General features: G+C 42.1%; 1 protein-coding gene across 6 annotated transcripts in view; it reads right to left on the bottom strand.

Moving 5' to 3' along the window:
* The window catches only part of LOC139416097 (receptor-type tyrosine-protein phosphatase delta-like), a 602,231-nt gene that overhangs the window by 66,447 nt on the left and 517,782 nt on the right, over positions 1-18,002 (bottom strand). For 2 of the 6 annotated variants that reach the window (XM_071164377.1, XM_071164376.1), the window contains exons 6-14: positions 14,034-14,144; positions 8,407-8,676; positions 6,788-7,369; positions 6,054-6,199; positions 5,792-5,936; positions 3,714-4,019; positions 2,660-2,853; positions 1,208-1,234; positions 285-402 (exon numbers count right to left, since the gene is read on the bottom strand). In XM_071164377.1, the coding sequence (XP_071020478.1) occupies positions 285-402; positions 1,208-1,234; positions 2,660-2,853; positions 3,714-4,019; positions 5,792-5,936; positions 6,054-6,199; positions 6,788-7,369; positions 8,407-8,676; positions 14,034-14,144 (1,899 nt within the window). Of the gene's footprint in view, positions 1-284; positions 403-1,207; positions 1,235-2,659; positions 2,854-3,713; positions 4,020-5,791; positions 5,937-6,053; positions 6,200-6,787; positions 7,370-8,406; positions 8,677-12,451; positions 12,464-14,033; positions 14,145-16,165; positions 16,866-18,002 lie in introns of those variants that run through there. The other 4 variants (XM_071164378.1, XM_071164375.1, XM_071164379.1 and 1 more) reach the window with 4 other exon arrangements.

The following is an 18,002-nucleotide window of genomic DNA, read 5'->3' as shown; positions in this document are numbered from 1 at the left end:
AAGTATTTTTCTTCCCCCATTTCCCCACCTCATTTTTTCATTAGTTCCTTAACCCCTGTGAGCATTCCAATGTCAGAATGGGGGGGTGAGCAGAATTACAATTGTTGTTATAATTGAGGTGGCAATTAGCCACATTCACACTTTAATAGCCGTGGGCGGAAAGGTTTGCTTAGCACAATTTTTTTGGTCTTCCTTTCACTGGGTGCAATTTCACAGCTTTCTACAGTACAAATGCATTTTTTGATGATCACAGGGTACATTAACAGCGGTGACAGGTCCCTTACCTGCGCCAGTGGTGGTGATCAGCTTGGGCTTGCTGCGAGCGCCGTCTCCCTTTGTCGTGTAGGCTGCCATGGCAACCGAGTACGTGCTCTCAGCCTGCAGCTCTGAGATGACCATTTCCTGTAGAAGAATAGCGATTTGTATTTGTTTTACTCTTGCTTGAGATTTTACTGCAATTTGGGCATAAGAGGGGGAGTGTTTAGGGATGTTGTGTAATATTAGGATAATCATACAAAGGACCAAACTAATGTACATTTGTGTACATGAATTTATGCTGTAACTCATTGATTCAGAGGACATACATTATCTCACAGATATTATCTCACTAAATAGCAAATAACTGACAATGAACATGGTTGGTAAAAAAAACGGCCCTGTTATATAGTATTTAAAACTATAGCCTAGTTGCCACATCATCCTTCGCTCCATGCATACGATCTGGACTGGTGGACCATAAGCCTAAAGTTTCATCAGTCGTATGTACAGGATACACATGGTATACATTGTCCAAAGAAATGCTTACTTGCACCCCATGCATTGAAAAGGAGAGGGTGTAAGTAGTGCAGTACCAATGGTACCTTATTATCATCTTATGAATTGTGATGTGATCGGCTCTGCAATAAACTAGGTTCCCCAATCAAAAAGCTTGCTTATTATAATCCAAGATGCTAAGAAACAATGCATAGCCTCGTAATATTGAATATGGATTCCTGCTAGTCATGCCATTCCACTTCAATTTACAAGTACAAAACAAGTAGTGTATGTTTTGTCTTTTTGTCTTAGTGGGATTCAGAGGAGTCAGGAGGTGATGTGAGGTTCATAACAATCAAAAGCAAGTGGAGGTCATGAACAGAGGAGCCAGAGCATGCAGGGGAACGAAGGAGGAACGGGATTAACACTGTATCAGGTCTCTGTATCTACTCACATGTTCAGTTGAGTCATCATATTCCCACTGATTACGATTTGAGATGAGTGGAAACAAGAAACAAAACAAAACAAAGACTAAGTACAGAGTCACCGGTCACTAGTAAGATAGTAGAGACTAGAAAGAGTTGTTGAGTAGTTGCCACAGACAAGACACATACTGTATATCATACTGACTGATGATTTTACCCTTAAGAGATGTCATTCACTGACCCGCAATAAGTTCTTGATTATGTCAGTTCCATTGCATTTACAGATGTGTGATCCATTGGATCTAAATGAAGGCCCCAAAGCTCCTGTGATTGTCTCAACCAGATATTGAGAGTAACATAGGAGCAGTCACATACTGTGTAGGTCTATTCATAGACATGTGTAGACAATGTGTATTTTATCATAGATATACTCAATGGGTTTCAAAAGGTCCTGAGAACAATTATACTGAACAAAAATATAAACGTGTTGATCCCATGTTTCATGAGCTGAAATAAAATATCCCAGAAATGTTCCATACGCACAACAAGCTTATTTCACACAAAGTTTGTGCACAAATTTGTTTACATCCCTGTTAGTGAGCATTTCTCATTTGCCAAGGTAATCCATCCACCTAACAGGTGTGACATGTCAAGAAGCTGATTAAACAGCATGATCATTACACAGGTGCACCTTGTGCTGGGGACAACATAAGGTCACTCTAAAATGTGCAGTTTTGTCACACAACACAATGCCACAGATGTCTCAAGTTTTGAGGGAGTGTGCAATTGGCATGCTGACTGCAGGAATGTCCACAGAGCTGTTGCCAGTGAATTCAATGACAGTTTATGGTAGAGGAACTGTCTCCAACATCGTTTTAGAGAATTTGGCAGTACGTCCAACTGGCCTCACAACCGCAGACCACATGTAACCATGCCAGCCTAGGACCTCCACATCTGGCTTCTTCACCTACGGGATCGTCTGAGACCTGCCACCCAAAAAGCTGATGAAACTGAGGAGTATTTCTGTCTATAATAAAGCCCTTTTCGACGTGAAAAACTCTGATTGGCTGGGCCTGGCTCCCCAGTGGGTGGACCTGGATCCCAAATGCGTGGGCATATGCCCTCCTAGGGCCACCCATGGCTGTGCTCCTGCCCAGTCATGTAAAATCCATAGATTAGTGCCTAATGAATTTATTTCAGTTGACGGATTTCCTTATATGAACTGTAACTCAGTAAAATTGTTGAAATTGTTGCATGTTTCGTTAATATTTTTGTTCAGTATTATTTGTGTCATAAGGTTTAACCATATCATAAAAATGTGTGGTTTTAACATCACTTTATACTGCTTAGTAGCATATCCTTTATGTAATTTTACCCTGGCAGGAGTGACTCTTATCCTCTGCTATCCTTGTGTCAACTAACGTCTCAAGGCGAGAGGATGTGCGAGTTTGGAGAGGGAAGCGGAGGAGGAGGGTGCTTACCTGCGCATCCTCGATCAAGATGTCCTTGATGCCTGGCTGTCCCATGGGTTCCCCATTAACCATCCTGACATAGTGCACCTGGTACCCTCGAATCTGCCCGTGCTGCTTGGTGGGCATCGGCGAGCGCCAGATCACTTTAATTGATGTGGAGTTGACAGCCTCCACCTCGACTTTACGAGGTGGGCCGCTGGGAACTGGAGGAACACCATGGGATAAAAGAAAGAAGGTCAAGATTATAGAGGACCCCTTCTCCCCGTTTTAATTCCTGTCCAACTCCAAAGAGCAAAATGCTGAGGTGAAAAAATCTAGAAAAGGGGAGCGAGCATACTGCAACAAGCACTGTATGACATCAATATTTCAACAACGGCACGGGAAAAGAAAAACAAACCCAAAAACAGGTCTGACAACTGACCTAATCTGGAAACATCAAAAAAATGGAAGTAGTGGATTAAAAACATGGAATAAAAATGTGTTTGTCAAAATAGAAAAGAGCCAAAGGGAATGCTTCAAAAGTTTGAAGCACCCTGCAAGAATTTTGGCTATGAAGCGTGAAGAAAAAATGAAATTGAAAAAAAATATTGTGGTTTTAGGCCATTAAAAATATACCTTCCAAAGTGTGTCCTTTCCACTGTCCATAACTTGCCATTCAGTCAAGTTTATAAAAAAAAAGTTAAAACTAAAAGTTTTTTTCTCATAAAAAAGTTTTTTAAATGACAGTTTGGGACTGGAAGTCAAAAGGCCTGAAGTGCTTCCGTGCAGGAGAAAAATGCCATACCATATGTTGAAATTGAGTAAAAGCACAAAAGGATAAAGGCTGAAAAATACTGACAAAAAGTTAATTGAGATTTACAAAAAAGTCAGTCGCAGTCTGTTTAGTAAAAAAAACTAAGTTGCATGAGAGTTAGGAGTCAGCTTTGTTAGAAACAGGAGGAAGAAGCAGGGAGGGACGCTAGGTCAGAGGGACTGTAGATGCTGTTAGACAGTATCTAAAGGGGGTTAGAGGTTAGAGGGTGGACTGGATTTGCAACAGGGCAGCGGTTTCAGAAAAACATACCATCCTCCTCGGTGCGAATAAGTTGTGGTAAACTTTCAGGTCCTTCACCGACATCTGTGTGAGCAGTCACTGTCACACGGTATTCGGTCCATTTTTCCATGTTTTCCAAGAGGTACTGGGCGCTTTCGGGAGGGATGTCGGATATTTGTCGGATGGTGGTGTCCTCCCCTTCAGTGGCAGCGTATTGGATGGCATACTTGGTTATGATCCCATTCTGTAACTCCGTAGGGGGCGGCCGCCAACTTACCAGGATATTGGTGGAGCTGGGGCTAGAGCACTTCACATCCTGAGGTGGGGCTGAGGGCTCTGATTGGAGGAGTGGATTTGAGGACGAGCAGGGTTTTGTTTGATTGGATCAACCATTTCAGTTGGGGTGTTGTTTTATTTTGTTTGTTTCGAGGGGTTTCACAGGTAGGTTGAAGTTTTTTGGGGTTGGGATGATGGTGGTGGAAACGAACAAACAATAAAAAAAGGGAAAGGGAAAATAAATATGACATAAAATGAGGACGAACCACAAGGACTGAAACAATGTTTGCAAAGAAATGGTATCAAAGGTCAATGAGGTTTCCCAAATTAACACGAGACAAAAGGCAAAGACAAAAGACTAACACTTTTTAAAACAAGGTCAACTCAATAAATAAAATCACACACACTGAGGATGTATGGATGGGGTTGTCATGAGATAATAGAACACCTTCCATATAGGTAACCTACCTTTGTAAATAATACCTTACATATTCTTTCCTAAAAGCTGTTATCAGTCTAGGGCTTCATATCTTGGATTTATAAGCATGACTAAAACTCACATTTAATATAAACGTATCCAATTACTGCTCAGTAAAAGTTCACTGGATCACATAAAATCCAAATAAAATCAAACAAATATCAAACATTGGGCAAGCAGTTACCACGAATCCAAAAACATAAAGGTTGATGCTTCAACTCTAGCGAAGTGTAAAAAGTTGTATTGGTCACCAACCTTTCCGAAGCCTGTTGGTTTGTGGTAAAAGCCTGACTGTACAGCAGAGAACTTCCCAAGGAGATATGAATGACTTTTCAAAGTCTCAATGCAGACATCTTTTCTTGGTACCTCCCATCGAGTTTGGACTTTTTGAACTTAATACCTACCTGTTCTCTGTTCTCTTGTTTGTCTTACACAGACCTCGGGTTTATTTTAAATATCTAAATACACTATGTTTTTGTCCTTAGCTTTCAATTTGGTGCCTTGACAAATTGGTCAATACTTTAGTAATTTCAATAAACCTGAGGGCTTATTGTGTGTAAAATAAGGTAATTCTCTATCGTCAGTGATACTACTTGCTTTTGAGCTTTCTACAGTATTTGTAGTCTATCCAATTTTGTATGTTATTCTTTTGTTAAGGGGTTGGCATCACCAATGATTAATTATACTGAGAAAGGGAAACTCCACTGACCTCCAGATAAAAGGTGCAGAATTGTATTTCCATAGAAAGCTCAGTCTCAATATGCAAATATTCTGACGTGGCTGACACGCAAAGTCAAGAGACAAGGCTTTTAATAGTGGGATAACATGCCCTTCCCCTAATCAAAACTGTCAGACAGTCAGACAAAGAGAAAATTGAAATTGAAATGAATAATTCACATATCTATTATTGGCCTTAGTTGGGATGTTTTGCACATCAAAGGTGTTGAAGAGGAGTAGCTTCTGTAGAAAGTGTGACCTTGTCAGTTGACTTCACAGGAGAGCCCTGGTGAACGCTGTCCATGCAGCTATTTGAAAGTGAATAGGTGCATGGTCAGGTTCCAAACACCCCGTTTCAGCTCCAATCGCTGCAGAACTTGTCAATTTTCAAAGTCACCCACCTCTTTCGATTACATACATTTTTTTTATTAAAAGTCATCCACCTCTTTCAATGACATTTACTTTGTATCATGTCATGAACATGTTTTTGGCAAAAGGTTGTGGAATTAGCATTTGCAATTCTAAATTGGCAAAGGTAGATGCGTTTGAAAATTTATTTGATTTTTCTCTCTCCAAGGTGTTTCCACATCCAGTGGTAAACTGTCTGGCCAGAGATTAGATATGGAAGAGGACCTACGTGTTTGAGGGGTTTCTGCAGAGATCTCGTTGGTGTAGGCTCCGATACCATGCTTACTGCGCGCGGCTAGCTGGAAAGTATAAGTAGTGAAGGGTTTCAAGTCCTTCAGCAGGTATGTGGTGGTTGGTTCAAAGCTGATTCGTTTCTGTTGAGATAATGGTATGTCATCAGATCAGAGCATTAAGAAAAAGGTATACCATTGGGTGTAAGATACATTGGGCCAGTATAGCTAGCCATATATTGAATATGAGAAACCAGTTACCTCCTCCTTGTCGTCCCCCTTCTTGTACAGAAGTTCATATCCCATGATTTGATTGTCTTGTCCGGTCTGTGCAGGGGCTATCCACGATAGTAGTATACTTGTTTCGGATTTGGCTTCCCCTTTGAAGTCGGTCGGTTGAGAGGGGACTGGGAAAGCAATACAAATACACATTTGGTCCACTACACCAATGCTACTCATTGTCACTTCCATCGTACCTCTGCTAAAACATATTTGACGAGTGCTGCTGCTGGTACTGCTGTGGCTACTTTTACTAATAATAACATTGGTAGTAACCTGTTATTAATACATGATTTCTATTACCTGTTATTGCTACTATTGCTTTATATATTTGAATGAAGTAAACAAGGCCCCAATCTTGTTTATTAAACTGTGATTTCTGTCATTCAGAATGGCAAATTAAAAAGGAAATTGCTTGGCACTCAAGAGCCAAAAGAGATTTGAAGTGTTTACAGCTGTGGTCAAAGATGAGGAGACTTTTATCTGACTAACAGGACAGAGTGAGTGAAGTGTTTTCCCAGAAAGACACTTAGCTGTCGAATTAGCCTGTTGATACTCTCCATTGCAGAGTTGGTGCTTGTTTACTCATAACTCAAACATTGCAGAGCTTCAGCTCCTACAATAATGTATCGACTAGCTCACATACAGTTAATGTTATTGTCCATGCTTTGGTCCAAACAAAATCACACAAAAAGCCGGCTACACACAGATCTTACCCCCCGTCTTGGCAATGATCTGGAGATCTGCAGACAGAGGTCCATCGCCCACCGACGTGTAGGCCAGGACCTTAATGTAATAGGTCTTGTTAGGGATGAGGCCTTGAATAGTGAGGAAGTTTGACCCACGCACTATCTGCTTCTCCCACAAGTTGACGTGCTGGGCAGAGTCCATGGTGTAGTACACACGGTAGCCCATAATCTGCCCATTGGCCTCCTCTGGTTCGTCCCAGTGGATGATGGCTGTGGTGGCACTGAGCATACGACCCCTGACCTGCCTGGGCGCCGTGCTAGGTGCCTGCTCGGCCGTCTTGGCTTCGATGCCATCGCTGGGCGGCCCACGCCCGATGTTGTTCACCGCCACCACTCGGAACTCGTAGTCCGAGTAGGGACTGAGGCCGCCCACGCTGTATCGAGTGGTGGCCACGCCGTCGATCTCCTTGTATGTGTCCTCTGAGATCTTGGACTTGTGCTGGATGATGTAGTAGGAGACTGGCTCAGGGTTGCCTGAGTCCCATGTCAGCGTGATGCTGGTGGCCGTGCGCTCCGTCACCAAGGGAATGCCGGGCGGCTTGGGCAATGCTGGAATAACAAACAAATACGATATGATTTAAAATATGCATGCTCAATATACATGGTTAATCTACAAATGACTATAATGTACAAATAACAGTTGTGGGCCAAACACTAGGCTAAATTCCTGTGGAATAACACCGCTATTTATTTGTTATAAAGAAGAGAATATTGGTAACTTATTGGTGACTTATCCAAGGAAAACGGGATAACCTCACGTGAAACTTATAATAACTAACAATAGACAGAAGCCTTGAACATTTCATATGAATTCCTCAGGCATTATCAAATTTACACGAATAGGCTGGCTGTGCAACGATAACGATAATAGCATTCCTACCCTTCATACTGTAGATTTATTTTCAGACTGTACATTATAAAAGGTCATATTTGTTTTAACCTTGCCTTACTTATTAGTATGCCACGTCAGTGCATTATAACCATATTTGAACTATTGTAAAACTGATAAAGGGCCAAAAGTCCTGGAAGCCTCCCAAGTACAACAAAATACGTGCTTTTCTCTGCTGTTACACCGGTGGCATGAATTGAAAGACATGAGAGCGATGGATTGTCGTTATATGCCACCTCTAATCTCTCTCTCTAGTATGCAGCGGAGGAGATATGATTACACTCCGATAAGAACCCTGCCTTCTGAGAAGACCAAACAATACCCACTGTGCACGCACGCACGCACGCACACACACACAGGGTTCTTTAGCTGTCATCAGGTCGAACCCTTTTGGGTTCCATGTAGAACCCTCCATGGAAGTGTGGAAGGGTTCTACATGGAACCCCAAAAGGTTCTACCTGTAACCAACATGGGTTCTTCAAAATGTTCTCTCATGGGGACAGCCAAAGAAAACACTTTTTTTGGGGGGGGGGGGGTTGAGCTTTGGTGTTTAACTCCCCTGGTTGAAAGATAACCCTTTCACTGATTCTCAGTCTAGCATCTAATGCACTGAGGCTGATGTCAACACATCCCAGGCTTTAGGAACCCTCCTTCTGAGGCCAACAAAACATGACAGGAAGAAGTAAACAGGTGCTACCTTTCACCGTGATCTGCGCCACCGCCTCAATAACCCCGAGAGTGGACATGGCTACGCAGGTATAGTTGTTAGACTGGCGGACGTCAGTGAGCTCCAAAACGTTTCGCCCTATGGGCATGTCGTCCTCGGGCGTCAGGTCTTCGGCTCCCAGCATCCATTTGACGTAGGGCATGGGGGAGCCCACAGCCACACAGGTGATGTTGACGCTGCCTCCAGGCATGATCTCATTGTCAGTAGGCGGGATGGAGAACCGCGGGGGCACCCGGCGCACTACAGAAGACAGAGGGTAGGGGTAACAACTTATACAAGCTGCACAAGGCCAAGGTTTCCCATCAACGGCCGAGAAAAAAAGAAACTCATAAGTTATATACAAGGATAACAAATATATTTACAACTTGCCAGAAATGTTACTTTTATATCTAATGTAATATATTTAGACATGGATCTTTTATTCTGTGATGGTTGGATGGAGAGTAAAACACACAGTTTCACACACAACTCGGTCCAGGCCTAGCAGGGCTCAGTGATGGGACTAGCTACGGACTAACAATCACAAACACCATGCATAAATGATACCATTCATACAGATATAAAGAGAACAGCACAGAGGAACTGGAGGGTCGACAGCATGCCAGAGTGAAGTGATCAAGAGAACAACTTCAATGCTGCGTTCTTCCAGTTGATGTGGCGTAAATGTGCCGCGTCACATTCTCACATCACACATACAGATGCTCCGTGGTGGAGACACATCCAACTATGGTACAAGTACATGGAATATGGTGCAACTCTGCTTCTCAGATCAAAAAAGTGGATACACGTTCCAAAATAACCACGTTCGAAGTAGAAACTAAAACCAAATCAAAATTTGAAACCGATCCAAAAACAAATTGATTGAAAATAAATGATGCAGCACTATGCACATGGGAAGATACAAGGCCGGGCCTGTCATGGGGGCTTGGACTCTCTGTCATGCACATGGGAAGATACAAGGCCGGGCCTGTCATGGGGGCTTGGACTCTCTGTCATGCACATGGAAAGATACAAGGCCGGGCCTGTCATGGGGGCTTGGACTCTCTGTCATGCACATGGGAAGATACAAGGCCGGGCCTGTCGTGGGGGCTTGGACTCTCTGTCATGCACATGGGAAGATACAAGGCCGGGCCTGTCGTGGGGGCTTGGACTCTCTGTCATGCACATGGAAAGATACAAGGCCGGGCCTGTCGTGGGGGCTTGGACTCTCTGTCATGCACATGGGAAGATACAAGGCCGGGCCTGTCGTGGGGGCTTGGACTCTCTGTCATGCACATGGAAAGATACAAGGCCGGGCCTGTCGTGGGGGCTTGGACTCTCTGTCATGCACATGGGAAGATACAAGGCCGGGCCTGTCGTGGGGGCTTGGACTCTCTGTCATGCACATGGAAAGATACAAGGCCGGGCCTGTCGTGGGGGCTTGGACTCTCTGTCATGCACATGGAAAGATACAAGGCCGGGCCTGTCGTGGGGGCTTGGACTCTCTGTCATGCACATGGAAAGATACAAGGCCGGGCCTGTCGTGGGGGCTTGGACTCTCTGTCATGCACATGGGAAGATACAAGGCCGGGCCTGTCGTGGGGCTTGGACTCTCTGTCATGCACATGGAAAGATACAAGGCCGGGCCTGTCATGGGGGCTTGGACTCTCTGTCATGCACATGGAAAGATACAAGGCCGGGCCTGTCATGGGGGCTTGGACTCTCTGTCATGCACATGGAAAGATACAAGGCCGGGCCTGTCGTGGGGGCTTGGACTCTCTGTCATGCACATGGAAAGATACAAGGCCGGGCCTGTCGTGGGGGCTTGGACTCTCTGTCATGCACATGGAAAGATACAAGGCCGGGCCTGTCGTGGGGGCTTGGACTCTCTGTCATGCACATGGAAAGATACAAGGCCGGGCCTGTCGTGGGGGCTTGGACTCTCTGTCATGCACATGGAAAGATACAAGGCCGGGCCTGTCGTGGGGGCTTGGACTCTCTGTCATGCAAATGGGAAGATACAAGGCCGGGCCTGTCATGGGGGCTTGGGCTCTCTGTCATGCACACAAGCACATAGCTGGCTTGGAAAGGCCACCATGGTTGGGAATGGGAAGGAGAGAGGAGGATTGAGAGGTAAAATAAATAGTAACACAGACATACAAAAAACAGATATCAAACATGGGGAGGGTGCCTAGGGTTAGGCTGGCAGCTTTGGGTTGCACGGAAATAAACACGACTGGCTATTATTAAGATAGAGTTGCCAGGGCAGGACGAATGGACAGCGTCACTGAACAGATATGGGGAGGTGCTACAGTGTGACAGGAGAGGACAGGGAGAGGCAAAGGAGTCATCTTAACACAAATCACAATGTTTTCTGAGGTTTGACTTAGGTAGTTAACCACACATGATTCAAACACACCATATAAGGTAAGAGGATTTAAGGGACAGGGACTGGAGAAGGGGTAGAAGAATACAGGAACTGGGTTTGGATTTTAATACATTTCTAAGGAGGAATGATATTAAAGGAACGAAGTCAGTGTTACTGCTTATAGTACTCAGAATGAATAAAGGCCCCAATAGACCAATCTCCTTGGATACTCAGAGACGTAATGGTGGGAGTATTTGGGGAATGTTGTTTGCTCTTCCATGCGCCTTGGAAAGATGAATCACTCTGGTGCTTTGGCGGTGAACCTCGGTGATACTAATAAAGAGTGAAACACTCCCATCTTCCCAATCACTTTTAATTAAAATTAAACAAGCTTCTCTCTCGAATATGGGGCACAAAGATGAGCCTTGACTAATGTAATGGCAAGAGCCATTGGATTTTCTCGCTGTATGTGGCCATTAATATACATTAACATGATGTGATGTAAAACTGAGCATTAGCTAAAATAGCATTTTTTGCTAATAGCATTGTTGGCTAATAGCATTGTTTGCTAACGCTGCAAGCCTGAATCTACATGTAGCATTACCGAACGTGTTCAACCGCATTCACATTTCATACAGCACATTCTGCTAAGCAGATTGTTCCTCTCCAGAGAGAAGGAATTTCAGAGAACTCCTTGCATTATTAAATACAACTTATAACTCGCTTAATATTTAATTAATATCCAATTGGATCACAATCCACCAAGACATAATATTATCATACTCATTTGAATATCATTACATTTGTCAAGTCTTGCGCCTATTGCTACAAATACATTATGCTTTCATCTCACAAGGCTATGCTACCTTAACAGCTGAGAGCTAGACCTCGCCACTGACTATAACAAAGGAGAATTTAAATATATATATTTCTCTGACACTATGACGAAGAGCAATAGAGGGAACATTTTCATCCAGTCTTAGTTAGTCAAATGGCTGCTCAGTGGGAATTCTTTGCTCATTTTCATGTGCCTAGGCAGGCCGCAGAGTGTGGCAGCGCTTCATTCCAGGAGCCTGTAGTGATAGAGGACACCCTTCCTGCTCCGGTGCTGCGGCTCAAGTTGGCGCTGTGCTTTTTTGTGCCGCCTGCCGTTGTCACGGCGTTGACCTGAGTTACCAAGCAGGAACACTAACAAGCTACGGACACCGAGGGGCGGGGGCAAAGGGTAGGGGTGAGGCTGAGAACGGAGGTGGGGGGGGGGGGGGGATCTCTAGCTTGAGCATAAACAGGTCACCATGCAAATACTCCCGAAGATGCAAATATTATCCCACACCCTCCCACCACACTAAAGCTGCACTACCCCTTCCATTACATGCACCACTTTTTGGACAGTCAAGCATCGTAGCCAAGACCAAGGGAATTCCTCATGGAAAGAAATGTACTGAGCAACTAAGCAGAAACAATAATAATACAAGGCTATAAATAATAATGAACCAAGGAGAGAACAAAACGAGAGAGAAAAATGGCACGCAGGTGCAACTACTGTACATTCACTTCATTTGTATTCTTGAGACTTTGAGATTTTTGTATTTTTTTTTACGGTTGCAATAAATGAGTTTCTTTAGTTTCAGTTTTGTAAGGCGGTATAAAAGTAAAAAAAACACCAACCTTCTCGCAGCTCTGAGGGATGTAGGGGGTTTGATGCAGAACACAATGAAATGAGGAAAGGAGAAGAAAACAAGGGAAACACAGAGAGAGTAAAAAGGCCATGTTCAAGGCGTTCAAAATGCTACTGTGAAGGACGTCCTGTCACATGGGGACAGGGAGTCCGCTGCATCGCCCTCATACCCTGGTTTAGAGGCAGACGTCTTAACTAGCACCACTTCAACATGTTAAGCATTTTGAGGGTTGAAATCATTTGCTATGTTTAGCATATAATACAATCCTATCCCAGTCATGTGGTTGGCTTGTATCGAGTGCAAAGGATGAACATATATGTGCTATGTGTAGGTTGGGTTTTACATACAAATGTTCTGCATGTTGAAAATGTGAGCGATGCAAAAAGTCCTAATATGATATCCAGAAAGATATCGCTGTTCAATTTGGTCAATATCCACTTTCACTTTGTTCCACCCAACAAAATATCTGTTAACTCATCATTATTCAGTATTCTAAGTATTGTCATTGACTGTGATTTAAATGAATGATCTGTGATGATACTGCAAACCACAAGACTCGAACAGAATTAGAGATACGTTTTTAAAGAAAAATAGCTACAGCTGGCAATTAAAATATTCATATTAAATTCATGAAAAACGATTTTACTTAAAATAATAATAATATCCAATGGTGTTCAAAGATTGATATAAAAATTTAACAATGGCCTTAATCTTATCAGTAAACACACAATAATATTATTACAATGGACTTAAACTATGTAATGTGACTTTCACATCAAAGGCCGAACCTCAAGACAGTTCATGATAATTGGAACAAAGATTTGTGATAGCTCAAGAAGGTGCTATGAAGGCCACAATAGAGTGTTACCTTTCAAGGAAGTATCACTTATAAGAAAATCAGCAAATAAATGTATGTGCTGATGCTATCACCATTCACTTAAACATTTACATTGTTGCAAAAAAATAGCTGATTTTCAACATGTGGTTAAAAGTCATTATTTAGAAAATCTACATTTATCTGATAACTACATACAATCACTATTAAATATAATCTCAGCACTTTTAAAACTGTATTGACAAAGAGTTAAAGGTGTCCTTCCAATGTTGCTCAAAAGAGAAAAAAGAAAATAAACAGATCAGAGAGGATCTGTTACTATGAACAGAGGGGATTGGTGGAGGGATTTTCCACCCGTTTCCCCTCAAGGTACATTTGGGAGTAAAAGGCAATTAGTAGGTAAAACACACCAAGCAGTCAAGTCATTGGAGTTAGATAGGAAAAATAACAGAAAAACAGAAAACAGAACACACAGGTTCAAATCAGTGCAGGTAGGTCAAATAGAACAAAAGAGCTATACTTACAAGTACATCACTGGACACGGACATTTGGACTGGATCACTAACTCCAATACCCCAAATTACCCCGTTTTGAACACCCATCTCACCAGTTGTACAATAATATACCATACCAAATACCACTTTAATGTTTTCTTCTATTTATTTTTTCTTATCAGAATGTGGGTAACCTGCTTCCTAAGGAGAATACCGTTGTTGTTTTGTTGTCACTTTCCTACCTCTGACATATAGATTGGCGGGGGCAGAATAACGGGTTCCATCGTTGTTGGTGGCGACGCACTCGTACTTCCCCTGGTCGGACTCTTCGCTCTGCTCAATCTGGAGGGCGCCTGCGTGGGAATAGAAGGTAGGTGCCGGACACCATTGGTTTAGTGTCAGCCATTTTTAATATAGTTAACAAACTTTTTATTTTATTTTTTAAACTTGCTTGACTGGTCAGGGGCCAAAATGTTATTGAAGCCCCCTCACACCTAGACTTGCTCTTTTTATGAATCGATGAGGGTACATCGTAAAATCGGCTACCATTGTAACTAACGTAGAGGGATTTTTTTTGTATCTGTAGGGATCATTTGCACAGAGGATAGTTTACTTCACCATTGACCAACACAACCTTATTTGTTTCGCAAATAGTCATTCTTCTTGTAACTTGGACAGTTTTCCCCTAACATTACCCCAGCCTGATATATCAAACGTGTGACATCTTTATTACATATTTTCTGTAATTATAAAAAGACTAGTGTATTACATCAATCATGGATAGTTTTAGTCAGATAGCTTTACTATCAGGCCTACAGAAATCTTAGGGGAACAAATAAACATTTAACAACCATGGAAAAATATTTAACATTTAACATTTACCTCATTGTTGACATCAGAGGATAAAAACCAACCTACATACATGTTGCAGGGTCTAAAAAGGCACTCAACTTTAATACCAGTGTGAAAATATGTCATAGTATAGCTCGACTTTGAGGGATAGGGGCAAGCCCTGCAATGTACAACATTTCACCGGACTGTCAATATGGGGATGAGTGAAACTGCTTCAAGGAAGCATGGATCAAACAAAAGAGGTTTACAGTATACAAAAGCAGCATAACAAGGGAGGACAATTAAAAAATTAATTTGGGTATGAATTTTAGCATATTCAATCACAGATCTAATATCAATCAAATAAATTTAGGACTTCCTCTAGTCAAGGTCGGTTAGAAAAATGCAGCACTTACAAAAAAAATGGAGAAAAAAAATGCTGCTGAGATATGTGAAAAAATACTCATCATAATATCGTATAACCAATATATCACCCTCTGTCACAAAATGTTTGACATGCAGATCTTGTCCAAAGAGCAAGAAATGTATGTCGGCACAACTTACAACCTTTTGACAACCCTTAGCTGAAAAATAAAATGCAATTGTATTAGAAGACAAAATTCAAAATGGTGGCCTTGATCCGACAAGAAGGCAACCAACCACTGCGTTAGCTTGTGAAAGCTACAAAAGACACCCATAAAAATCCACCAATGGGATCCGCAGTGTGGTGTCATATGACCAGGGGAAAAATGGCTTATGCATCAATCACTCTCCAATTCCCAAACGGCAAAAATGGACCCGCCAGGTCCTCGCCAGACTCAACTGTTTGCCTTCCCCCAAACCCTGAAGAATAAAAAAACGTCAAAAAGTAAAATAGCCTTCAAACCCAAGAAAAGTAAGAAAAATAGGTGAAAGAGGAAAAAAGCACCCGTAGAAACTTTATCAAAAAAGTAGTTGTTTGGGCTTTTTTTTACACAAGGTACAGGAGAGGAAAGCAAATAGAATAAATAAAAAAAAGGCTTGCAAAGATAGAAAGAATTCTTTGGGAGAAAAAAGCAGAGTAAAGGAAATGTTGTCTTCAGCATGCCTGCGTGATTCCACAGCATCTGTGCATAATTTTAGTGCTGAACAAGAGCAGCTAAGGGGGAAAAATGTTTGGTTGTTTTAGTTGGACAAAAAGAGGGACACATGAGCGCTATGGCCAAAAAGAAAACAAAAAAATGAAAGAACAATTAGAGTTTGAAAAAAAAGTTGTCATTGGATATGCTTCTTTGAGCCGGAGCAAGCATATCACAACTGAGTTTTTTGAAAAAAGGCTCTTCAAATCAAAATTCAAAGGAGGAAATAAAGCATAGACAAAAAATGGAGATTGGATGGAGTCAACAGAACAGGACAAATAAGAAGGAAGGTCGATAATGGGAACAAAATGGGATTTGGAGTCGGGAAACAGGACAAAAATGAAGGCGGACGGGCGGATGAATGGGGCGACAGCAAGAATGAATTTGTTTTGTTCATTCTGTGAACATCAGTTCAGCACTCTTACCTCTTATTGGTGTACCACCTGGGTGGATAATATGAATGCAAATAAGATTAGAAAGAAGAATCATTAGTAGGAGAAGATACAGGCTGGGGGCTTTGGAAGAAGAATCAAATTAGACTTAACAGAGTACGCAAATAAAGCGGACTAGAGGAAAGAGAAATGAGAAAGAAAGAGAGAGCTAGAAAGAGAGAGAACTCTGTACTCTATTGGCAAAAAAAGACAGGATTCATCTTAGGAAGGTATCATAGGTCAGAGAAGGTCAGAGAACGTTGTACAGTGGTGTGCCACAGGGGAAGTGCCATTTTGGAAGTGGCATGGATTCTGAAGACCATCTACTGAAGGGAAGGCTTGGAAGAGTTTGAATATGAGAGGGAAGAGACTCGTTTAAGAGACCTGGAACCCTTTAGCTTGACCTAGTAATCGCTAAACATCTGCTTAAATCTCTGTAGTGGTAGTAGGCTATACAGTATTGAGTGAGGGAGTGAGTGAGTGAGTTTGTGAGTAGGTGAGTGAGTGATTGACCATACAGTGAGGGTAGGTAGGTAGGTTTTATTACTAAGGTGGGGGATATGGCATCTACCGGGCTAAAGCTGGGTGAAATGTGTGTGCTCTGGAAAAGGTGCCTGTATTGCTTATAGGAAAGCTTTGTGGGGGGGGAAAGTATGTGTGCCACTAGCGTTATCTTTGTGTCTACACTAACTGTTAGTAAAATGCATGCCATGCATTTTATTAATAGTTATAACATGAAGAAAAATTAGTTGGGAGTGAAGTGTGCTTCAGAACTAAGCACTTACCAAAGGATTCTGTAGATTTAAATACGGAGAGAAGAAAGACAGCATAAAAATATTATTATATTCCTTAGGTTAAGTTACATTAGTTTTTTTGTCAGAGTTAAAACTTTATCAACTCTACGTCACAGGAAAATCAAAGTCGCACATGAAAAAAAGAGGGTTAATTTACACAGATTCCGTTAACAATAAGGTAAAGGAGGGTTAACAAGACATTTTAACAAAGGACAGCTGTGAAATCTGAAAAGGCAGGTGGTCAAACATAGAAGACTAATTGTACCAGAAGTAGTGCAAAATCTCAAATAGGAATGCGTTAAGTAGCGCTAGCATATATCCGATGGATTCTGAATTTCTAATGCTTTACCGCATTAAAAGGAAACTTGGAATATTCAGAGAAATGGGATGAGGAAGTATTGGGAATAAGCCACAGGCAAAGATAATAAAAATCTGGAGTCTACGTGGAAAGCAGGGAGTAGATCCAGAGAGAGTCAATAAGGGACTGGGAAAGCTAGACACAAGCGTCACACACTACTGTGGCTACTTAAGACCGGAAAACATTCCGGAAGGAATAGGTGCCTCGACTGAAGTTCTTATTTTCTGTTTTAATACAACTGTTAGTTTAAATCACAACAAAAAACAACAAAGAATTAGAAAAGAAAATAGCCTAAATGTCTTCCTATTCACTCCGTTCTGCAATTTTTTCTTGGAGCCTTGAAAAACAACAAAATGACTAAAAACCACGGGTGCTCCTTTGCAAGTTCTGAATGAAGCCCAATGTTGAATATTCATCGTTTTAGAGAAAAAAAGAGATAAAAACAAAAGAGAATGGATCCATCAAACACTGCATCAAGGCAGTCAAAGGGAATCAACTAAACTTAACCAAAAGAAAATTAACTCGTCAGAAGAACAGTCACAGCAGTGAGCAATGTGGAAGTCAGACTGAAGCGGCAAAACACACAGAGACAACCGACGGAGCCATGACAACACCAGAGACAGGGATGGGAGGAACAGACGACACACACCAGGATACACACACACACAGTAGAGAAGGA

Source organism: Oncorhynchus clarkii, chromosome 9 (genome assembly GCF_045791955.1).
Source record: "Oncorhynchus clarkii lewisi isolate Uvic-CL-2024 chromosome 9, UVic_Ocla_1.0, whole genome shotgun sequence".
Taxonomy (NCBI): Eukaryota; Metazoa; Chordata; class Actinopteri; order Salmoniformes; family Salmonidae; genus Oncorhynchus; species Oncorhynchus clarkii.
This window is presented reverse-complemented; position numbering and strand designations above follow the sequence as displayed.